The following is a 25177-nucleotide window of genomic DNA, read 5'->3' as shown; positions in this document are numbered from 1 at the left end:
GAGAAAGACACCTGAAGACCTGCTTCACCGCCTGTGAATCGACTCCCCTGCAGATGGGGAGCCAGGGGCTGGAACTGGGATCCTTATGCTGGTCCTTGCGCTTTGCGCCACATGTGCTTAACCCACTGAGATACCGCCAGACTCCCCCCCCCCATACTTTTTAATTTAAAAGTAGATTTATTTACTTATTGAGGCACACACACACACACACACACACACACACACACACACACACACACACAGAGATGGAGAGAGAGAAAAATCAGATCCTGAGACTCCTATGTGCAAAGAATGTGTTCTGCCAGCTGAGCCACCTCTCTGGCTGCCTCCTCCATACTTTTAAATTATAGGTTTACAAAGTAAAAAAAAATCCTAAATAATCCTCTGGGGTGGGGGTGTGGCACACCTGGTTGAGCTCACATGTTGCAATGCCCAAGAACCCTGGCTGGAGGCTCTGGTTTCCACTTGCAGGAGGAATCTTTGCAAGTGGTGAAGCAGTGTTGCAGGTATCTTTCTATCTCTTTTCCTCTCTGTCTGCCCCTTCCTCTAGATTTCTGACTGTCTCTATACAATAAATAAATAAAGATAATAAAAAATAAATAAAAAAAATCCTCCAGGCATTCTTAATATGTTAAAAAAAAAGAGGAGTTAACAAACATCACTATGTAAGTCCTAAGGTACACATGAAGAATTAGGAGGCAGAATTAGTTCTATAGAGTAGTGCTTAGCATTTCTTGTTATAACTAAGGAATGTAGGGAGTATAGTTGCATTCCTGGAGAGAGATGTTCAGCTATAGCTGCCTTCCTTATTTGGACTTCTGAAATTTTTCTTTGCTCTCCTCTTTCCTGGCAGCCATCTCCCCCACCCCACCCCCATTTGATTGGACAGAACAGAGAGAAATTGAGAAGGGAGGGGAAATGGGGAGAAGGAAGATAGACACCTGCAGACTTGCTTCACTGTTAGTGAAGTGAATCCCCTGTAGTTTGGGGGTGGGGGGGGTCAAACCAGGACCCTTGCTTAGGTCCTCGCACTTAGTAACACTAAGTGCCACCACCCAGCCCACTGAAACTTTTCTGACACTATAGAACATGGCATATTCAAAGTGACATGTAGAGAAGTCAGGAATCAGCAGAATGTAGGTACGTCTCTAACAAACATGTAAGCACAACAGAAATTAGAATTTCAGAGTTTAATGGCATTTTCCTTGGAAATAAACAATCCCTAGTATTAAGGCAGAAACTGTCAGGAATTGTATTTACCCTGCTAGGCTTATGAAATATTTTTTTAAGCAACAACATTATATTTAATAATGGAATAGTCACTCCTTAATTGTCTTCTCTTTGACAGGGTTTCAGTTTACACCAGGAGTGGGGACTATCCAAAGTCATCTGATGGGCCCTGCCAAGGTAACAACAGTTTTTGAGCAACAGTGAGTGCTAGCTAGCCTTTAAGTTTATTTATTTACTATAAATATGTATGGTCCATGAATGATGTTACAGATATCCAAATGGCCTTTGACAATAAAAATGTTACCCACCCTTCGCTGATATATATGAAAATTTTAAGCTATTATTTTTTTGAAAGTAAGAGAAACTCACTAACCAATTTATGACCCGCTGGTGACCATGTGACCCACTGTATTTTGCTTGGAATTTTCTCTTCTGTAATCAGCTGCCTAAAACAAACAAACAAACAAAAAAAGTGAAAAGAAATGACTAGGGAGTAAATTACAGTGCAATTTCTTTCTTTTTAATTTTTACTAGGATGAAAAATATAACAGATATTATGAAGTCACTAACCTCTTATTTACATCATAAATGTCATAAGAAGCTGTGTAAGAATGTCTCCATTGCTGTAAAATAAATAAATAAATAAATATTTCAGATATCTATGATTCTTGGTGTTTGGCCACTATGAGCTCAAGTTGAGAGATGAAGCAGTTTAACACTGTGACTTTCTAATTCTAATTTTGTCATTTTATAATTCTCTGTCTAGATTCCTAAAGCATCTTAGAGACCAGATAACATAAACTTCTCTGAACTTCACCTATAACTTAGCTCTGGCTACTCTGCCAAAAAGTCTCCCCAGGACAATAGTAGGCTGAAGTATTACTTTCTGTGCACACATTATTCCTAGATTTTACCATAGTTAGTTACATTTACATACTAAGGTAAATGTAAATTTTTAGTCTTCAACCATCTTAGTGGCATGATGTATAAAAGGTTTGTAATTCTACTGTTGGTAGAATTACACAGAGAAATATTTATATAAGGAGAAATATTTATTTCACTGATGTGTTTCTCCTTTCCTTCAATGAAAAACCACCCTGGGGAGATAGCATAATGGTTCTGCAAAGAGACTCTAATACCTAAAGCTTTGAAGTCCCATGTTCAATCTCCCCATCATAAGCCAGAGCTTAGCAGTGCTCCAGTAAAGAAAACAAAAAACAAAACAAACAAACAAAAACAAAAAAAAACCCCACCATCCTAGAATGGTGAATTTGCACTGGTTTGAGATGATGAGACTGGACTTTTTATGCAAATAAGAAAATAAAATTTATTTTTCTTCAGGGTGGTGGCACACCTGGTTGAGTGCACATGCTACAATGCACAGGGACCCAGGTTTGAGTCCCCGGCCCCCACCTGTAGGGAGAGAAAACTTCAAAAGTGATGAAGTAGTACTACAGGTGTCTCTTTGTCTCTCTACCTCTCTGTCACCCCATTCCCTCTTAATGTCTGGCTGTTTCTATCCAATAAATAAATAAAGATAATTTTTTAAAAAGAAAATTTAAAATATAGAAAAGTTAGCAAGCCAACAACTGGTTCTTTGAATGTAATACCACAACAATCTCTATAGACATTAACAGATAATAAGACCCCTTATAATTATTTCATGCCAGTAAAATTTGAAAGTCAGAAAAATGAATTCATTGAAAAATGAGTTATCAAAAGTAAACAAGGAAAACAGAAAATCTGTATAGTCTCACATCTAAAATGTATTGGTCTATAAATAAAACTTTTACAAAAAGAAAACTCCATACCCAAATACTTTACTATTAAATGCTTTGCTATTTTATTTACCATTAAGTGCTTTGTTATTTATCCAAGTGGGGGGAAAAAAGTAGACCCCTTGCCACAAATAAATAAATAACTCTATGTACATATTTTTACAGCACCTGTGGTCACTGACCAAACCTGGAAGTAAACAAGACATCCTTCAATGCGTAAATGGGTAATCAAACTCTATCTAGACAGTGGGTCTATCCAGACAGTGGGATATTATTCAACATTTAAAGGAAGTGAACATTCAAGTTACAGAAAGACTTGAAAGAACGTTAAATACATATTGCCAAGTGAGAGAAACTAATCCAAAGAGATTATATATTGCATGGTTCCAATCATATAAGATTCTGGGGAAGTCAAAATTAAGGCAGTAATCATGTAAAAGTGGTTAAAAAGATCAGTGATTGCTAGGAATTTATAGTAAGGGAGTTTTAGAGTGGGAAATATTTTATGTGCCTCTGTAATGATACATAAATGTGACTTTATATTATGGAATTGCCAAGCCTCATGGTATGTAGACTACAAAATAAACACTATTTTAAACTATGGGTATTATTGAATAGTAGTTATTAATATTGACTCATTAATTATAACAAATGTAGTACATTAATACAAAAATGTAATAATAGGGGAAGCTGAGGGGAAGCAGGGAAGTAGTAGCAGTGCAGGATGACTATGAGAACACCCTGTACTTTCCACTCACTTTCTGAAAACCTAAATCTGCTCTAGAAAATAAAACTTATTTAACTTAAAAATAAATGAGTTAGAGCTATACCAGATGACTTCAAAGAAGTTCCACATGGTATCATTGAGTGAGAAATGCAATTTACAGAAAAGTATGGCAAATGGGATTAAATTTTTACAGAATAAGCAATAACTAAAAAGAGTATATCTGTCTTCATAGAATTACATAAACAAGAATATAAAATATGGAGGAATAAGGGCTGGATGGTGGCACACCCAGTTAAAAACACACGTTACTGTGCTCGAAGCCCCAGGTTTGAACCTCTGGTCTCCACCCGCAGGGGTGTGGGGTGTGGGAGACACTTCATGAGCAGTGAAGCAGATCTGAAGTTGTCTCTCTTTCTTCCTCCCTCTCTACCTATCCCAGCCCTCTCAGTTTTTCTGTCTCTATCAGATAAGAAGTAGGAAGAAGAAAAATACATTCAATTCTTAATGTAAAATACTTGGGGAAAAGACAGGGAATCAAGTAAAAATGGGAGTCAAATAAGAATAGGAACATGTAAGATAAATAATACATGATAACAGATAACAGATTTTTAATTATAAAAATATGTTTATTTGTGAACCCTTATATAACTTAAAATTAATTTTTAATATTTATTTATTTCCTTTTATAGCCCTTGTTGTTTTATTGTTGTAGTTATTATTGGTGTCCTTTTTGTTGGATACATTGTTGTTGGATAGGACAGAGAGAAATGGAGAGAGGAGGGGAAGACACAGAGGGGGAGAGAAAGATAGACACCTGTAGACCTGCTTCACCAATTGTGAAGCAACTCCCCTGCAGGTGGGGAGCTGGGGGCTTGAACCAGGATCCTTACGCTGGTCCCTGAGCTTTGCACCATATGCACTTAACCCAGTGTGCTACCGCCTGACTCCCTAAATTAAAATTATTTAAAAAGAAATTACTTTTTTCTTTTTTTTTTAAATATTATCTTTATTTATTGGATAGAGACAGCCAGAAATTGAGAGGGCAGTGAGAGATAGAGAGGGAGAAAGAGAGACACCTAGAGCACTGCTTCACCACTTGCAAAGCTTTCCCCCTGCAGGTGGGACTCAGGGACTCAAACCCAGGTCCTTGCACATCGTAACGTGCAATGTAAGATGCATCACCACCCAGCCCCAAAATTACTTTTTTCTTTTCTTTCATTTTCTCCTCTTTTATTTTCTTTTTTTCCTCTTTTTTAAAGAAATATATTTGCACCCAATCTTTTCATGAGAATGAGACACACAGTGAGAAAGACCATAGAACTCCTTAGCTCAAGCTTATGGCGGTGTTGGGAATTGAACCTGGGACTTTGGAGCTTCAGGTATGAAAGTCTTTTGCATAACCACTATACTGTCTCCCCATAACCCAAAATATTTTTCTATATGTCTGTCTCCCCTACCATATTTCTAAATTTAAGAACTGTGTCTTACTCTCTTTAAATACCTGGCATTTGGTCTAGTGCAACCCACATAGTATATGTTTAAGAATTAAAGTAAACTAAAACTAAAAATAAAGTTTTACCTGTAAGTCTGAGGCTGGGGACATAATTCACTTGGTAAGGAACCAGCATTGCCCGTGTATATGATGCGAATTCAAGCCCCAGCACCAATGGCAGGAGATAAAACAATAGGGCGATTCTGTTCTAAGGTATCTCTCACTGTCCCCTCCCTATATTTCTCTCTCTCTCTCTCTCTCTGAAACAAAGTGGTCTGGATCTGTGAAATCACACATATTTGAGGTCTCACATCTAATGCAAAGCAAAATTCGCCTGAGGATTAAGTAGATAAACTGAGAAGCCTGAAGCTACCACATAAAGTTTAATGAGAGAGCTGAGGCACAAGTGAGTGCTCCCAAGTCTGGAAGAATATCCCCCTTTATCATTTATTGCTCTTTACCCACTCGTTACAACAAATAGATTTTAAAGCCCCACTTTCTTTTGCATGTCATACATTCTTTTTTTGATTCCTGGATTATTTTTGACAGACCCCATGCTTGTTTCTGGGTAACCTCTAATTATAACTTTCTAGAGCCAAAAGATATGTTCTAAACTAAAATTAGTCTGAAGTTGAAAATCATTTCATGATGACAGATTAATCATCAATTGTAAAAGGAAACCCAATATGCTTGGTATATTTATTTTATCTTTTGAAACAGACTTGTCAATCTACTAAGGCTGTAACACTGGTAGTTATTTTTTATATAGAATTAGTGTATAATGCTTGGCCCCTTTCCTTGAGGAATGGCGGACTTGGAGAAATAAACTACAAGAAAAAGAAAATGCATGTGAAAAAATAGAAGTGGGTCAGTAGAAGTGGGAATGATAAATCAAGCCTTAGGGAGAAGCTTTTGGAATGAGTTTCGGCATCAGAGGACAACCAACCATACCTCAAGGGTATGACCAGGGCAGTAGAATAAATGGCAGAGTGTGAGAAATGAGAATTGTAGGAGACAAGGTTAGATAAAGTAATCCAAAGAATTCTGAAACTGAATTACTAAAAGAGGGGAACCATGCAATGGCGAGGAAGTTTGGTCCAAGCAGTAGCAAATGTTTTGTCCATAAGATGGGAATTCAAATAGAAAAAAAAAAAAAATAAAGAACTAGGTATGCAAAGGTTTAAACTTGAAACCACTGAATCATTTAGAAACCTACCCAGACATAGGTTCCACCTGTGCTTTGCTGGATCTGAATTTTTAAAATTCTGCCAGATGATTTTAAGGTGTAGGCAGTGGGGAGAAACTCTGACCAAACACAGTGACTATAAGAAATAGTGGGTTTCCTTTTACAACTGATGATTAATGTAGGTAATAGATGATGTATTTAGAGAGACAGACGAGGGGTCAGTCACACAACCTTCTGAGAATGCCATGGGAAAGAGTTTGATGGGAAACTGCTGACCACAAGGATTTTGATATAGTATGATATAATCTAACTTTGGTTTAAAGAAGCACTTTGAACACTGTTTGACAAACATGGATAATAGGAAGAAGGAGGGAGAGTGAGAAGAGAAAAAGTAAAACAAAAGCACATGCACAAATTATCTCTATAGGACACAGCAAGTAAAAAGTGACCAGTGATGCCTATCCAGCTAGGTGTACTAGTAAAATACACCCTTGAGCTATATATCAAATGACACTTGTTGAACTTGGCAAAATATAAGACAGAGCAGGTATTTGTCTTTCTGTTTCTATCTCATTGTCTTTATGTTTGTCTTTAGCATGGGCAATTATCATTCAGTGGTTCTCAGTTCAGCTGCTTGCGATGTAATATATGTACTAAAAATACTGATGCCAGTTTCATCCTAGAGATTTCAATTTATTGATCAAGGATTGAATCCTAGGACACAGGAATTTTTTTTAACTCTTCAATCTTAATCTGTAGATTTTTCACCTATTCTACACAACAATTGTTGTCATATCAACAAATAACCATCTATATACCATTTGAGAAGGGTATGTTTTCAGGCTGTAATCTTTCCTGAATGTGTGACAATATTATTTGGGCTGGGTGATTGGAAGAAGCTGAGTGTTTGCTGCACCATGTTGAGGATCAGAGTTGAGGTCTTCCTTTTAGATTGTGTATGACAGCATCTGAAAGCTAGGAGACTCTCTGGGTCACTGTGTATTCTCTACTGAAGAATGAGCAGATTAGCATTTTTTAAAGAAAATACTTAGAGTCATACTATATTTGTACAGCTGAGATAAAGGAAATAAGGAGTCATACTGATGATATATAATTCATATATAGCAAAAGTATTTTTAAATTTAAAATGTCTGTTAAAATTATATTTTATTAATGTCTTTTTAAAAGATTCATTTCTGAGAGAGCAACAGAGACACCAGAGCAGTGAGGTGCTAGGGATATAATCTGAGACCTCACACATGCAAGCCTTATGTCATTAGTATTTACAATTCTTCTCACACTTCTTAATATTTGAAAACATGAAAGTAAGTTTGCTTTAAATGATCTGGATTTTATGAATGAGAATGACCTGTTGAATTAATGTTTTAGTGTTCATTATATTACTTTGATGTTAGTCTTAAATAACCATAGAGGTGAAATGAGTTATAAAACAACATGCTTTCTGGGTTAGCATTATTATGATTATTAGTTTATTAATTTGGTAGAGACAGCCAGAAATCCAGAGGGAAGGGGGCCTAGAGAGGGAGAAAGACAGAGAGATACCCGTAGCCCTGCTTCACCGCTTGCAAAGCTTTCCCCCTGCAGGTGGAGGGGGGGCCTTGGATCCTGGTCCTTGAGCGTTCTGATGTATCAACCAAGTGCTCCACTGCCTGGCCCCCTTTCTGGATTCTTCTGTTTGTTTGCTTGTTTGTTTACCTTCACATAGTTGTACTCAAAGAGGATAAACTGTCGATCGGGAGACACGAAATAATCATTTACAGAATAGTCAAGTTCATCCTGCCAATCAAGTAGAAAAAAATAAAATTAAAAAAAGAAATAACTGAATACTGAGCATTTGCATTTTCTAGAATATGATTTTAGACATGTGGTTGGCAAACACGAAGCATAGTAGGTAGTTATCAGGGTTAGATAACTAAATAGCCGATTGTTAATCTAAGCAAGGAAAGATGATTTTTAAGAGTGGAGATCAAAAATAGAGAGCAGGAAAGCAGGAGTAATAATGTAGGTATGGGGAAGGGTGGATGTGTTTAAATAATATTTTAAGGTTATGCATACTCTGAGTACAGTGTAGGATGTGTCAAAGAAGACAGTGAAAGACTAGTAGTCCAGGTGGTGGCACAGTGGATGGTGCACTGGACTCTCAAGCATGAGGTCCTTAGTTCAAACCCCAGCAGCACATATACCAGAGGGATGACTGGTTCTTTATCTCTCTCTCTCTCTCCTATGATTTCTCATGAATACATAAATAAAATCTTAAAAAAAAAAGAAAGAAAGTGAAGGACCATAAAAATTTTAAAAAGCTGTGGGGACTCAGATATGCAAAGAGAAACTATGAACTACATTTTGCACAAAAATGTGATGGAGTCTTCTGTCCCCTACAGAAATTCTGGTGGAAAACTTGTTGAGGTAACATGAATGTGGATGTATTAGATCTGAATTTGCACAATGTGGTGAGACAGAAACACAGCTGGAGGAACCACTAACACAAAATTAAATAAGGTTTTATGTAGAATTCTATACGGAAATGGATATCTGAGAAACACTTAAAATTGCACAGGAAATTCTGATAGGGCTTCTGGGGTAGCTAAATATAGTGAATGACAGGAATCAAGGAGGATTCTGAAGTTTCTAGCTTCAGTGATTTAGAGAAAAGCACTATTTACTAAGGCTGAGGAGATAGGAGACAGGAAGAGGAACAGGATGTTTACAGTTTGCTAAAGACTGAAAGGGAAATAATGTGGACATCTTGGGATACTGCATTTAAAATGCCTACAGGAGCCAGCATGCTATCATAAAGATTAAGTTTAGATCTTGAGACGAGGAGGTTAGTGTTAAAGGTGTGTATTTGAGAATCAAGGCCAAGATGAAAAGCACTGGTGTTGTGAAAGGACATGAAATTTACTACAGTGCATGCAAAGTGGGGAGGGAAGACAGCAAGTGAAGACAGAGCTCCCAAGGAGCACTTACACTTAGGAGTGTGAGCAGAAGAGGAAGACTCATCAAAGGAGATTAAAGAGTAGGCAAGGCAGGGAGCATTCAAGGAGAGAAAAATCCATTGTGCCATATGCTGCAGAGAGAGTCCAACAGGATGAGAAACGATAGTATTCATGATTTGAAAGGTTATGGAAAAAATCCCCAGAATTTCCTTAAAGCATGAATTAATTATATGATTAAGCATACAAATGTACTGTTCTCCAAGAACATGGAGCTGTTTCCATTTTCAGCATTGAATAACAAGATATTGTTTTCTTGATTGTAGAGGTATTCGTGATCTAAAGAGAGAAAACATCTTAATAAGTACTTCAAGTGGCTATTAAATATCTCCATAAAATAATATTAGGCAACAAAACTTTAAGTTCACACAAGCACTAAATAAACATTTCTAAGTTGAACATAAGCATAAAAATCTGTCCCCTTCCAAAATCCTTACCTGAAACCCATTGCAAGGAGTAGCCCTTCAGTCTAAAAGTGTTTTTTAAATAGTCACTTAGAGTATAAGTTCTTCGACTGTCATTAGCAGCATCATCTGTTGGTTGAAAAAAAAAAAGCCAACTTTCAATTCAGATGGAATATCCTGGACTTTAGATGAAATAATCAAATGAATCTCTACACTGTATATACCGGCCACAAAATGAAACACACTCACAAAATGCAAAGCACAGAAACACATTTTGAAAGATTTCCAATCAAGAGAAAGAGTATAAATGCATTTAGTTGTTTGAGTGTATGAATACATGTTCACCTGGTGAGAACAGGGCTAGATCAGTAGTGCTCAATAGAAATGGGAACACAGTCTAAGGCCATACCACCTGAATACACCCGATCTAGTCTGATCTCGGAAGCTAAGCAGGGTCGGGCCTGGTTAGTACTTGGATGGGAGAAATGGGAATACATTTTCCAGTATATTTAGAACATTCTTAAAGGTATTCATTTTTTAAAAAATCTTTACACACCCTTGATCATTTCTCTCTTGCCTTTCCAGAAAACCTTAGTTCTGTTAATCCTCACTAGTTTATTTTAATTTCATTTTCATTCATCTAGTTTGTACCTTTATATTGTTCACATGGGTGAAATCACTTAGTACTTTTCATTTTTTTCTTCCAGAAATTAATTCCAATGGTATGTTTTATTTCATCAAATTTATTTAAGATATTGTCATTTCAGCATAAAACCAATATCTAATTATCAAATATCTTTCAGTTTCTTTTTTCTTTTCTTTTCTTTTTTTTTTTTTTAAAGACAGAAGCAGAGAGAAGGAGAAAGTGAAAGAGACATTAGTACTGAAGCTTCCATTGGTGGGGGTGGGGTTCAAACCTATGAGTTACACACATGTCAGAGTAGCATGCTATCCAAGTAAATTCTTTCACTGTCCCTTCACTTTTTTTTCATACAATGACTTTATAATTTGTTAAGTAGTTTATAATTACACCATATCCCAATTGGATTAGCACATTCCTAATCAGTTGTTTTATATAATCCTATAGTGAAGTGCAAGGCAAATAATAAAACATATTATTTTTTAAGACTAACTTTTTTTTTTTTGAAGGAGAAAGAATCAGAGCACCACTCTGGCACATGTGCTGTCTGGGATCAAACTCATAGCCTCATATTTGAAAGTCTAACACTTTATCCATTAAACCATCCCCCAGCTCACTAAAACATCCTATTTTTGATGTCATGAGATTCACTGTGAAGTGCTCTTTAGCACGGACCCTCCAGGCGTACTAGTCACGCCATTTAGTAACTTGTGTTTTTACCATTACTTGAACTTGTGATGAACTGTTGTGAAACTTTGGATTATGGAACACCACAGTTGTCATCAAGATTCTTTTATTTTTCCATTCCCTACCTCAGTTGTGTTTTTCTTCATTGGCATCTAAGGCAGAATGCCTGATGTTCAGCCCTCAGCATTTTTGCTCTTCTCTATGTACTCCTAGAGAACTCCAGAAAATGTGACTTCTTATACATGAGGCATATTTTCCATTTGAATAAAATTTGTACTCATTATCATTTTCTTTTTTTTTCTTTTGCCTCCAGGGTTATTGCTGGGACTCAGTGCCTGCACTATAAATCCACTACTCCTAGAAGCTATTTCCCCCCCCTTTTTTGTTACCCTTGTTGTTTATTGTTGTTGTTCTTATTATTGTTGTCATTATTGTTGGATAGGACAGGGAGAAATCGAGAGAGGACAGGAAAACAGAGAAGGAGGATTGACACCTGCAGTCCTGCTTCACCACTTGTGAAGCCACCCCCCTGCAGGTGGGAACCAGGGGTTCTGACCCAGATCCTTGCACCTGTCCTTGTGCTTAGCACCATGTGAGTGTACCCATTATCTTAACCTTCCTCACTCTAAATTCACATTTCCAGGGATGTGCTGGACATTACTAGTTAAATAACACTATACTTAATTTAAACAATTGTCTTGCTTTCAAAATTAGTTTTCCCTCAGGAATTTGTATGTGTTTACAGTATGCTACTAGTGATACAATTTTTTTTTTTTTTGTCACTAAGGCTTCATAGTCTGGCCCTTTAAAAAAATGTAGGGTCCAGGCAGTGGCACACCTGGTTAAGCATTCACATTACAGAGTACAAGGATGCAGAGTCAAGCTCCTGGTCCCCACCTTCAGGGGAAAAATTTCACAAGTGGTGAAGCAGGGCTGCAGGTGTTTCTCTGTCTCTTTTCCTCTCTATCTCCCCCTTCCCTCTCTAGTTTTGGCTGTCTCTACCCAATAAATAAAGATGATTACCAGTGAGAGTGGGGGAGGGAAAAGGAGAGGGAGAGGGAGAGGGAGGGGGAGGGGGAGAGGGAGGGGGAGAGGGAGGGGGAGAGGGAGGGGGAGAGGGAGGGGGAGAGGGAGGGGGAGAGGGAGGGGGAGAGGGAGGGGGAGAGGGAGAGAGAGAGAGAAAGAGAGAGAGAGAGAGAACACACCAAAGCATCACTCTGCCATATGTGATTCCAGGGATGGAGCTCAAGACACAAGACCTCACAGGGCAGCTTTTTTAGGTAGGATAGAAACAGAGATAGAGAGGCAGATAGAAAGAAACCAGAGCACAGAAATGTCCTTCAATGCAGTGGGGCCAGGGTTGCAACCTGGGTCATGTCCATGACAAATCAAGTATACTAACCAAATGAACTATCTTGCTATTTTTGATGTCTCATTCTCTTTAACCATCATTCCTATCCAATCAACTCTGTTTGAAATCTTTCTCTTTCTTTAATCTTTTAATATATATCTTTATGGGAGTCGGGCAGGAGTGCATCGGGTTAAGCGCACGTGGCGCAAAGCGCAAGGACCAGTGTAAGGATCCGGGTTAGAGTCCCTGGCTCCCCAACTGCAGGGGAGTCGCTTCGCAAGCGGTAAAGCAGGTCTGCAGGTGTCTATCTTTCTCTCCCTCTCTCTGTCTTCCCCTCCTCTCTCCATTTCTCTCTGTCCTATCTAACAACAACGACTCCAACAACAATAATAACTACAACAACAATAAATACAAGGGCAACAAAAAGGAAATAAATGAATATTTAATATATATATATATATCTTTATTTATTTATTGGATAGAGACAGGCAGAAATTGAGAGGTAAGGATGAGATAGAGTGGAAGAGAGACACCTGCAGCACTGCTTCAGCACTTGTAAAACTTTCCTTCTGCAGGTGGGGACTGGGGCCTTGAACCTGAGTCCTTGTGCACTGTAACATATGCACTCACTACCCATCCCCCTGAAATCTTTCTATGAAATCTTGTTTTCTGCAATTCTTATCACTAGGTTTTCCTATTTCAATATCCCCACTGTACTTACACAATAATTTTTTTAATTTGCTTTTTCCCCTGTTGTTACTCTTCCTGTTTTTTTATTATTGTTGTAGCTATTATTGTCATTGTTGTTGTAGCTATTATTGTCATTGTTGTTGTTATTGCTATTGATGTAGTCGTTGTTGGATAGGACAGAGAGAAATGGAGAGAGGAGGAGAAGACAGAGAGGGGAAGAGAAAGATAGACACCTGCAGACCTGCTTCACCACTTGTGAAGCGACTTCCCAGCAGGTGGGGAGCTGAGGGCTCTAACCGCGTTCCTTAAGCCCGCCCTTGCGGTCCTTGCACTTTGCGCCACTTGCGCTAAACTCGCTGAGCTACTACCCAACCCCAGACAATGATTTTTCTAAAGGACCACTTTTATGTTGGATAATCTCGCCCTTAAAAACGTCCAGTGGGGGTGGGGGATGGGCGGTAGTGCACCAAATTAAGCGGACATAGCGTCAAGTGTTTGGACTCATGCAAGGATCCACGTTTGAACCCCTGGCTCCCCACCTGCAGGAGTGGGTTGCTTCATAAGCAGTGAAGCAGGTCTGCAGCCCTGCAGGTGTCTTTCTCTCGCCCTCTCTATCTCCCCTTCCTCTCTCAATTTCTCTCTGTCCTATCCAACAACAAACATGACCACCAGAAGTGGATTCATAGTGCAGGCACCAAGTTCCAGCGATAATCCTGGAAGGGGAAAACAAACAAAAAAAAGCTTCCAGTGGTTTCCATATCCTATATAAGCCAAACTCCTTAGTCTGGCACTCAGAGGCCCCATAATCAGATATGAAATTCCAAGTTCATTCCAACGTTCTCTCTGAATGAAATTTCTCAACTAATTATATTGATTTGCCTACGGATTCCAGTGACTTCGGATTTACGTCCTCTGTTCCTTATTGTAGGTAAGATATTTTCAGTGTCTTCAAATGCTTCCCTGGCTATCACCCTCCAACTGCCACCTCTTTCATGAAGACCATTCTGCATCCTCTGACACCACATTACTTATTAGACTCTTGTGATTTAACAACTTTACTGATAACTAATTGTTCATGCCTGTCTTTGTGCTCGACTTAACAAAAGGAGTTTTTGTTGTTGTTATTGTTAACTGGAGCCATAGGAGGCATACAGAAAAGTGCTGTCTATTGACTTAGAATATCATCCTAGAAAGCTAATCAAGTCAGCCTCTTAGCACAATCTCAGAAATACTGTTGATGACAAACAACCTAAAAGATGTTTTTATGCACTCACAAAATTAGCAATCATCATAACATTCCTATAACTGCAGTTCCTTTGGGTATCATAGTTAGCAGCATTTTATCTTGTTAAAAAATTTTTTTTACAGCATGTGGGGAGGAAATTCTTTGCACAAAATGTTCTTTCAGGAGAAGTTATTTCTTTTAATCTTATCTGATAATACAATATTTTTATTTCTACCTATAAAAGTTTCAACTACAATAGACAATTGCTATAGCTTGATTGTCTTGTTGATTTTGTTTAAGCCTAGTTTGCTAAGGCAAAGAGATTGTATAAAAATAACATTTTTCCCAAAAATGCCTTGGTATTTCACCTTTATATTCAAATATTTGAATATTTATGTTTGGAGGCTGGGTAGTGGCACACCCCAATGAGTGCACACATTACCATGCATAAGAGCCCAGGTTCAAGGCCTTGATCCCCACCTGTAAGCAGAAAGTCTCATGAGTAGTGAAGCAAAGCTATAGGTGTCTCTTTTGCTTTCTTCCTATCTCCTCATCCTCTCTCAATTTCTCTCTGCCCTATCTGGATAAATAAATATTTTTAAATGTTTGTGCTTATTAGCATAAATATAGGATGAGGGTAAATTCAATCTCAGGCTTATAACATCGAATAAAGTCTTATGCTACTCAAAATATTTGAAGCTCATACAAGTATAGGGCCTACAAGTATAAGGTCAGGCAGTGGTGCACTAGTTGAGCACACTTGTTATAAGACACAAGAACCCAAGCTCAAGCCCCTGGTTCCTACTTGCAAGGAGTGGTGAAGCAGTGTTCCAGGTGTCTCTCTACCTCTCCTTCTCTATCTCCACCTTCCCTCTTAGTTTCTGTCTCTGTCCAGTAAATAAATAATAGGATTACAAGCATAGATGTGTTCACTAATTGCTCAATTATTTGTATTCATACGTTTTTTCATATGTTAAATTGCTATAAAGTAAGTACCATTTACAAAATATTGTTGAAGATATATGCCGTTATTAAGATCCTACTAAAGTGTACATAAAATGTACTCCCAAATGAGTATGATTCAAGGAATAAATGGTTATAGGTATTCACATTCCTAATATTATTTGCTGATATTCATGTCTAGTAGACCTATAGATAATGGTAGAACAATTTACACATGTACACACATACATGCATGTAGATTGCAATGGACCCCCCCCCCATTTTGCCACCATAGATTTTGCTGCAACTCAATGCCTACAAGAGGAATCTACAGCTCCAAGAGGCCATTTTATTTTTCAATAGTGACTGAGAAATATAAAGGGAGGGGAATAAAAAGAGACACCTACAACACAGCTCCACTACTCATGAAAGTCCACACCCCTGCAGGTAGGGACCAGGGGTTTGAACTCAGATCCTGTCCAGTTATGTGTAGACTCCGCAGGGTTTGCTACCAGTTAGCCCTGCACTGAATGTTTATGTTCTCCACTAATTTCATATGCTGAATTCCTGGAATCTTTGGGTGGTAAGGAAATCATAAGGCTAAATCCTTTCTGAAAGGGATTAGTTGCCTTATAAAAATTACGCCATAGAACTCTCTCACTCCTAACATGTGAGACACAGAAAACAGAAACTCACTGGGTGCCAGAAACTGAATGTGCTGTCACTTGAATTTAGACTTTCAGTCTCCAAAACTGAGAAATGTTTCTTGTTTAAGTCACCCAGCTTATTATATTTCTGTTGTAGCAGCCTCAGTAGGTAAAATTTCTATCATTGGCTTAATAAATTATGTAGAAGAAAAGGAACTGAATACCTATAGTAGATCACATACAATGTGAGCTCATCCAGATACTATATCACATAAGGGTTGTTCTCCAGGTTTTTCGGGATGACACACTTAAATCTGGAATGTTAAAATAATTGTGGCAAAATTTCCTGTGCCACTATGTGCTGTCCAGGACAGTGTTTTTTATATTCATGATGTATTCTGTACTTAGCACTTCTCTGAGTCTGCCTTAGAGATTGCCAAATTTGTTGTCTTATCAGACCACAGCTTTTCTAAACTCATAATCTTTAACACACCCAGGTTTCCTTGTATGACTTCAATTCATCTGCTAATGTTTCAGATACCAATGATGCCACATTCTTGCTATGGCCCAGGACATCAGCGAAGGCCAAGATGATCCTTGACTTGTACTGGGCTCAGTCAGCTCCTTGAAAATGATCCGACAAACCTGTTTCCATGTCCTGGCTACCTAGTCACAGAACAGCTCTGCTAAATTGGAGCAAATAAAGCAACAAATGTTCCTTGTTTTTATGCCTTGCCATTTGATAAGCAGTGCACATTGGGAGATACTTTTGAAACATCTAGATAAGTGAGTTTTGTGGGATGTGAGTGCCAAATCCAGGTTTTGACCTTTAGCAGGTTCATAGTTTGCTGCCAAGTTACAACCTATTCTGTCAAACACTTAGAGGACACACTCATATTTCTTCTTTCTTCTCTACTTGTTCACTGTCAGGGCACTGCTGTAGCAACAGATGAAGGTCTTTGGCTGCTTGTGTGGGTATCTTGGTGGGCCTGGGACATGTCGTTCATTTGACTTATCAGTTCAAAGCATTGTGCTAGCCAAGGAGGCAGTTAGTCATATGTTACCCATCAGCTTATACAGAAACTCTTAGATTCATGTCTTCTTTAATTTAAAAATTAAAAAAAAAATAAGTTAACATTCTTATTTCTTTGGTTAAAGCAACTATTAGAGCAAGACATATGAAGATAAAATTTTTACCAGTTAAAAATGAGGAGTAATAGCTTGGAAAATGGTTCAATCTCATGGTATATTTTTCCAAAATAACTTTAATCCTTGCAATAAGATAAAAACAATTTCGGAATAAAAATAATTTCAGAATGGTAAGATAAATTTAAGGGATAGTGCAGCTCCATTAAAGAGTTTTGTGTAGCCCAATTGTTATTTTGTAGTTACAAGATATTTTGAAGGTAGGTGGAATAGCCCTCTTGGGATAGTGTACTGCTTTGCCCTGTACAAAACCCAGATTTGAGACTGGCCACCACTACATTGAAAGAAGCTTTGGTCTCTTTCACTCTCTCTGCCTCTGTCTCTATCTAAGGGAGGGGGTGGATTTTGAGTATTTTAATGACCATTAACAATAAAGATCTTTCAGTAATAAGACATGATACATAGTATTTCCATGTCACACAGATAAACTGTTTTGGTAAATAAAAGGCTAATGAAATGTAACTAAAAAGAAATGTGCTCTTTACAGTTCATAAACTCAAAGTTGTTAAACAGTAGAAAAAGATAGCTGGTTATAGAGTTCTTGTGTTCCATATGGTAACCAGGTAACATTTTGTATCGATGCTAAAGAAAAAGTAAGTGTTAATTTTGAATTTGCTGTAGCAAAATAACGTCTTTGACAGAGGGACAGAAGAAGCAAATTTAAGAAAGCAAAAGATGAACTTGACCACAAAACACTTCACACCCTGCCTAACCCAGCAGCTAATACAAGTTACCGCCCTTCATTGGTATTTGATTTAATAAATACCAACCAGGGATTGAGTCACTAGTGCCTTTGAAATCAGAGAGCCTGGATTTGATCCCAGGTTTAGGGGCTTATACTAGGACAATGGTAAATTTGTTGAATTAATATTTACTTTACCAGAGCATTTCTTAGATCTCTGGCATATGGTAGTATGAGGAATTAAACCTGGGACTTCAGAGTCTCAGGCATGAAAGTATTTTACATATTCTTTATGCTATCTCTCCTATCCCTGAATCTTGCAAAACATTTATAGTTCATAAATAGAAACAATATTATATTATCCATAAGAACTCTATGATTAAATTAGATAATTTACAGAGCTGGGTGGTGGTGTACTTGGTTGGATGAACATGTTATCAAGTTATTGCAAAGTTATTGTAATAATAACATAAAGATTTCACAGGGGCATGGTTGCTTGGTGCAGGCTTAAAACAATCAAGGTTTATTATATGGGGGTACAGCAGTACAGAATGGTGTATTTTAGGGATAGCAAGATAGGTAAGGGGTAAGACTAAGCAAGACCCTGAATCCATAAATTAGTTACCAGATTTCAGTTATACATGTACAAGTCCTGGACCATGGAGGGTACTGTGAGTATGCAGGAAAGCTGGGAGCCAGAAGTGCAGAGCGCAGGAAAAGAAAGAGAGAGCACAACTTCCAGCCTATAAACCAGGTACAACACACCCACAATCCCTTGTAGGCTTGCATCAGTTCATACTATGGTAGTAGGCTGGTGTCAGCCATATGCTAATCACCTCCCAAAATCCACAGCACAAGGTCCCATGTTCAAGACCCCAGTCCCCCATCTATAGGGGGGAAGCTTCATGAACGGTGAAACAGTGCTACAGGTGTTTATTTTTTCTCATTCTATCTCCTCCTTACATCTGAATTTCTGTCTCTATGCAATAAATAAATTAATAAAAATACATAAAATATTAGTAAATAAATGAGATAATGTATACAAAATGTCCAGCTTACAACTTGGAATTTAGGAAGTCCTCCAGACAGTTACACTATTTTTTTTTTGTTTCAGAGATGCGCTAGGAAATCAGGTACAGAAATGAATTGAAGAGACTCTCCCCTTGGATACCTAGCAATGGTACTAAGATTAGGAAGGTCACTGCAAGCTTGTTAGCTTCTCTAAGTTCATATGCCAATTATTCCTAACAATGCACATAAAAGTATCACACTGAGTAAACATCTAGGACATGCACAATTTACTCCTTGGCTCAGTGCTAATGAACGTCACTCTTCCCTTTACCAGCATCCATAGTGAAAGTCAGCAGTATAAGAGAAAAACATTGAACTTAGTGAAACTGGAGGATTTGTGAAGAGTGATAGCTTCCTTACTACTTGCTACAAGAATATTATATATTAGAATATAAATGACACAGGGGCAGGAGGTGGTGCACCCAGTTGAGCTCATATATTACAAAATGCAAGAACCGGTTCAAGCTCCCAGTGCCCACCTGAAGGGAGAACTTCATGAGCAGTGTAATACAGCTTCAGGTCTCTCTTTCTCTTCTATTCTATCTCCCTTCCCCCTCTCAGTTTCTTTCTATCCTATCAAATAAAAAATTAGAGGTGGAGTAGATAGCATGTTTATGCAAAAAAGACTCATGCCTGAGGCTCTAAAGTCCCAGGTTCAATCCCCAGCACCACCATAAACCAGAGCTGAGAAGTTCTCTGGTAATAATAATAGTAATAATAATAATCTTAGTAACCAGATTTATCTTTTTTTAAAGGAGAATATCTGGGTATATCACATGCCACCTGATAATTTCATTGCAGTGATTTGGAGTCTGTAGGACTAGGAGTAGGGCTGGGAAATATTATTTACCTAAGACCAAAGTGTTGAGTGGCCAGGATTTTATTAGATGTGCAATCACAAAATTTTCAAAGACCTACTCTGAAGGCTAACCTTTTTGAAAGGCACAAGGTGTATTTCCAGAATAGCAGCTGTTTTGAAACAAAAAGGAGAAAACTGGTTGGGGAGGCCATCTTTCATGACTCTAGTCTCATTCCTTCTTTCTCTTCTCAACACTCCATTCCATCTGCACTGACACCAACTACCACCAACTGTACCCCAGAACCCACCCTTGCTTGAGGAACTTCGCATTTTCTGTACACCACACCTAGAACGTTCTTCCTCTTATAATGCCCAAGGTTTACTTCATTGGCTCTTCCAGGTCTTTAATTAAATATCATCTTCTACTCTTGACAGTCTTTTCATATTGCCCTTAATAGCTTTATTATTATTTCCTCAGCAGTGATACTACTAAACTTACCAAATATTTTACTTATCTTACTGTCTGCCTTCCTTGACTGAATAAGGTCTCAGTGTAAAGAGGACACTATTTTCGTTGTGGTTCATTCTGCTTTGTTATATCACTACAACCCAGAACAATGTCTGGCACACATTAGGTTTCAAATATTTGTTGTCAATGTAATGTGAGCACACAGGAACACAAGCACAAGAACACAAATATAAGAACAGAGTTCCAAATACCATAATTATGAACTTCAAGTGATCGATTCCACTAGTAAGAAAAGCGGTGCACTCAAACAGGAGGTTCTGCATCCGCTCAGGATCAAGCCAACTACTAGACCCTCTTCCATCACTAAGCTGCAGTAGTCATTCACTTAGGATTGTTCCATGCAAAATGCATGCTTCTCTTCTTTCTTCAGTAATGCTGGAGAACGTATAATTCTATTTCTTAGATCCCTTTGGTTTTCTTTTCACCCTACCACTAGAGAAAACAGAGGAGTATTAGAGTCAATAGAAGAAGAGAGAAAAACTTCCTTCTTCTTAATGATTCTATCAGCATAAGACCAGAAGTAGCACCTGTCCCCATCTTTGGCTTCTTTTAGAACCCACAGTCCTGCTTCATCATGCCTGGGAAGCATCTGGGTATCTCACACCCCCAGGGGTGTTTTGAGTACAACTCTGCTGTGTCTTCTTTCTTCCTTTCTTCTCATCTGTTAAAGGTAGCATGTTGCTACAGTTACTCCATTGTCTCTGGGTTGTTTCAGAATTTCTCTTTTGCTTTTTAATCTATGTTAACCAATGTCTACATTAAATCCTTCTGCTAAAATGCATTTCTATACTGTCATATCACTGTACAAGGACTTATACATCATACCTATAAAATAAAGTCTCTTTCAGCTTTAAAAATACAGTGTCTAGACCTGGGTTTGGCAACTTTTACTTAAAGGGCCAGATGGCAAATATTTTGGATTTTGCAGGCCATATGTCTCTATTGCATCTAAGTAAGTCAGCTATTGTAGTCTGAAAGCAGCCACAGACAATATGTAAATGAATGGACTTGGCTGTATTCCAATAAAACTTTATTTACAGAAACAGGTGGCCAGCCCTAGCTATAGATTGAAGACCCTATCAACACATTCTATAGAATTGTGAGTAACATAAAAAATAAATTGCAACCAAGGTTTGTTTTTAAGAGACAGATGTTGAAATTGAAACTCTGGTCTTGAAACAATAACAACATACAGCAGAAAAGTGAAAGTGGACAGAATATTCATGTCTCAAAATTTAAATCAGATGAAAATATGTATAGAGGAAGAAATGCAAATCAGATAGTACTACCTGAATGTGTAATTCCTGACTCCTCTGCCTTCACCTCAGTTAGGAGCTAAGAAAGGCCATATACATGAAGCCTGCAGTCAGCAGGGCAGTGGAACTGCTTTATCCCTTTGTGAAACAGAAATAGTCTTATTTACTTATTTATTTATTTTCCTGAGTAGTCATTATCTGTCCCCTGGTTAGGGCTTTGCTGGGAATCAGTAATACTACACAGTAATGACCAGAATTAATGTTTACTGAGCTTTTATGTCTCATTGCATTGATTGACATTAAGCTAGTGCAATCCAAGGTTATTAGAAAAAGCGGAAAGGTGGAAAAATTTCTACATTTATGTGTATAAATGATATACAGGCCTGTGAAACACACAACTGTTTGAGAGTCGGGCGGTAGCACAGCGGGTTAAGCGCACGTGGCACAAAGTGCAAGGACCAGCTCAAGGATCCCGGTTCGAGCCACTGGCTCCCCACCTGCAGGGGGTCACTTCACAGGAGGGGAAACAGGTCTGCAGGTGTCTATCTTTCTATCCCCCTCTCTGTCTTCCTCTCCTCTCTCCATTTCTCTCTGTCCTATCTAACAATGATGACATCAATAACAGTAATAACTACAAGAACAATAAAAAACCAAGGGCAACAAAAGGATATATATATATAGTGAGCTGTTGGGAACACATGTATGAATATAATAGTACAGAAGATTGATAATTAACCTACATAGATAAAAGCTAGAAGAATACTGAATTGCGTATATGCAGTTATGAAAAGATATTGAATACGGGACTGAGAAGACAAAACAATGGTTAAAGAGTCTTTCATGCCTGAGGCAACAAAGGCCCTAGGTTCTATCTAGCACCATGATATGCCAGAACTGATCAGTGCTCTGGAAAGGAAAGATGTGGAATGTTAACTCCACTCTAGTTTGCTGTGTCCCAGGCAAACTAAAAATATAAACAGGTGTATATTTTTTTGTCATGGAAAGGAGAGTCTGAAGCAAAAGCAACTGGTCATAACTGCATAACTGAGTGGATGGTAAAAGTGCTAGGATATGTAGGATTAATGACATAATGTCTGCACAGTTGAATCCTGGTATGGGGTGCAAGTCACGTAGATCATACACTTCCCTTGAATTGTTTATGCTTAGCTAACTTGCCTTGAACTCTGCTTTCTCTGAAGTATCTATATTAAGCACCAATAAAAAGAGACTTGGTTTTGCTGCATTTGGGACTTCCTTGCCTGTGGGGAACTTTCCTGATATCATTCCTATGCATGTTCACTCACAGTATTCACAGTGCCTTGCGTTTTTCTTTCACTTCAGGTCAGTGTTGGGACCTGAAGCCTGACATAGTGAAATATAAGTGGAAGGTATTACAATGTATTCTATGAAAGACTGATTTAGTTTAGAAAGAAAACTAATTTGAGACAATCAGCATTTGGGAAACTGACAGTCGTAATACTGAATTATTGAAGGATATCCTTGAAAGATTCCACCTGCAGGGGGCAGGTTGCTTCACAAGTGGTGAAGCAGGTCTGCAGATGTCTATCTTTCTTTCCCCCTCTGTCTTCCCCTCCCCTCCTTTCTCAATTTCTCTCTGTCCTATCCAATGACAACAACAGCGATAATAGTAAAAACAACAACGATAAACAACAGGGCAACAAAAGGGGGAAAATAACCTCCTGCAGCAGTGGATTCATAGTGCAGGCAGCGAGACCCAGCAATAACCCTGGAGGCACAAAAAAAAAAAAGGAAAAGGCATGATTAGTACAGTTACTCTCTATAACAAGTGTTCTGGTGTTTCATTTCTTCCAGGATACCATAAAAAAAAAAAGATAACTGAGGGGCTGGGTGGTGCTGTACCAGCTGAACTCATAGATTAGCATGCACAAGGACCCAGGATCAAGTTCCTACTTCCCACCTGCAGGGGGTAACTTTACTAATGGTGAAGCAATGCATCAGGAATCTTTCTCTCTCTTTTTCTGTCTCCCCTCAACCCCAACTTCTCTCTGTCCTATAAAATAATAATTTTTTTAAAAAAGTGGGAGTCAGGCGGTAGTGCAGCGGGTTAAGAGCACGTGGCCACGAAACGCACAACGACCAGCTTAAGGATCTTGGTTTGGGCCCAGGCTCCCCACCTGCAGGGGAGTCGCTTCACAAGCAGTGAAGCAGGTCTGCAGGTGTCTCTCTTTCTCTCTCCCTCTCTGTATGCCCCTCCTCTCTCCATTTCTCTCTGTCATGTCCAACAACGAAAACATCAATAACAACAATAACTATAAGAACAATAAAAAACCAACAAGGGCAACAAAAGGGAAAACATATATATATAGAGAGAGAGAGAGGGAGAGAGAGAGAGAGAGTGTGAGAGAGTGAGAGAGAGAGAAATGGGAACTGGGTGGTAGTACAGTGGGTTAAGCGCACAGGGCGAGAAGCTCAAGAACCCGCAGTAAGGATTCCGGTTCAAGCCGCTGGCTCGAAGCAGGTCCTCAGGTGTCTTTCTCTCCCTCTCTCTGTCTTCCCCTCCTCTCTCAATTTCTCTGTCTTATCCAACAAACAGCAACAACAAGAATAATAATAACAATAAACAACAAGGGCAACAAAAGGGGAAAATAACCTCCGGGAGCAGTGGATTCGCAGTGCAGGCACCAAGCCCCAGCAATAACCCTGGAGGCAACAGATAGAGAGGGAGAGACAGAGAGAGAGAGAGAGAGAGAGACGGAGAAAAGATTATCATAGAAATTTCTCTTTCTAGCATTCAGAAGGCAAAACTCAAGAGTGTCAGGTGGGTGTTATTAAAGTTTCTGATTTTGGGACCAATATTACAAGATAAAAACATTAAAGGCAGGCCTTTCACCTCTGTACCCCATAGTGATCCTGGATCTATGCTTCCAGAGGGATAAAGAATAGGAGAGTTTTCAATGGAGAGGATGGGTTCTGGAAATCTAGTGGTAGGAACAGAGTAGAATTATACCCCTCTTATCCTATGGTCTTATTAAATAAATAAATAAATAAATAAATAAATAAATAAAACCCTTCCTCTTAGGACTACATCCACAAAATCCCACATGTCCTGGTAGCTGACTCTTTATTTTCACTATTCTTTATTTTATTGGTGACCCTGGAGTTATCCAGAAGAATGTTGTTTTGTTCCATATTTGGAGAGTATGTTTTTTTCTTCCTGTGATTGATATCCAACTTCATACCCTCATGATCATAAAAGATACTTTATGAATTTATATTCACGTACTAATTAAATATGTCTGTGTACCCCAACATGACTAATCCACAAAAACATTAACACATATAATTGAATTATATATCGTATATAAAATACTATGTCGAATATAATAATTACACATATACTAATAGAGGCCTTCCAGTGTATTGGGCTATTCTTCACATTGCCAGTTTATTAACTTATTTTCACTCCCATTTTGCAGTTAAGGAAACTGAGGTGCAGACTGTAACTGTACTAGTCCTATGACTAGTAAACCCCAGACACACATATGAACCAGGAAATATGGTACTAAAGACTGTTATAAACACTCATAAGCAATCTTTGTATTTGGGATTATGATGGCGGATTTTAAATGAATAATGGCA

General features: G+C 38.3%; 1 protein-coding gene and 1 long non-coding RNA gene across 5 annotated transcripts in view; one reads left to right on the top strand and one right to left on the bottom strand.

Annotated features, from left to right (window-relative positions):
- DPP4 (dipeptidyl peptidase 4) overlaps positions 1 to 25177 on the bottom strand; it is a 105688-nt gene that overhangs the window by 57119 nt on the left and 23392 nt on the right. For all 3 annotated transcript variants that reach the window (XM_060177814.1, XM_060177812.1, XM_060177813.1), the window contains exons 3-7: positions 9865 to 9960; positions 9615 to 9706; positions 8130 to 8210; positions 1801 to 1853; positions 1604 to 1676 (exon numbers count right to left, since the gene is read on the bottom strand). In XM_060177814.1, the coding sequence (XP_060033797.1) occupies positions 1604 to 1676; positions 1801 to 1853; positions 8130 to 8210; positions 9615 to 9706; positions 9865 to 9960 (395 nt within the window). The remainder of the gene's footprint in view (positions 1 to 1603; positions 1677 to 1800; positions 1854 to 8129; positions 8211 to 9614; positions 9707 to 9864; positions 9961 to 25177) is intronic.
- On the top strand, positions 1266 to 16737 carry LOC132534258 (uncharacterized). 2 transcript variants are annotated; one of them, XR_009545955.1, is made up of 2 exons: positions 1266 to 1407; positions 16551 to 16737. It is a non-coding gene; the product is annotated as an uncharacterized LOC132534258 (long non-coding RNA). The 2 variants fall into 2 exon arrangements; XR_009545954.1 differs by lacking the exon at positions 1266 to 1407 and adding an exon at positions 15664 to 15813.

This window comes from Erinaceus europaeus, chromosome 18 (assembly GCF_950295315.1).
Source record: "Erinaceus europaeus chromosome 18, mEriEur2.1, whole genome shotgun sequence".
In the NCBI taxonomy this organism is placed as follows: domain Eukaryota; kingdom Metazoa; phylum Chordata; class Mammalia; order Eulipotyphla; family Erinaceidae; genus Erinaceus; species Erinaceus europaeus.
Note: the sequence above shows the minus strand (reverse complement) of the source record. Positions and strands in the feature narration are given on the sequence as shown.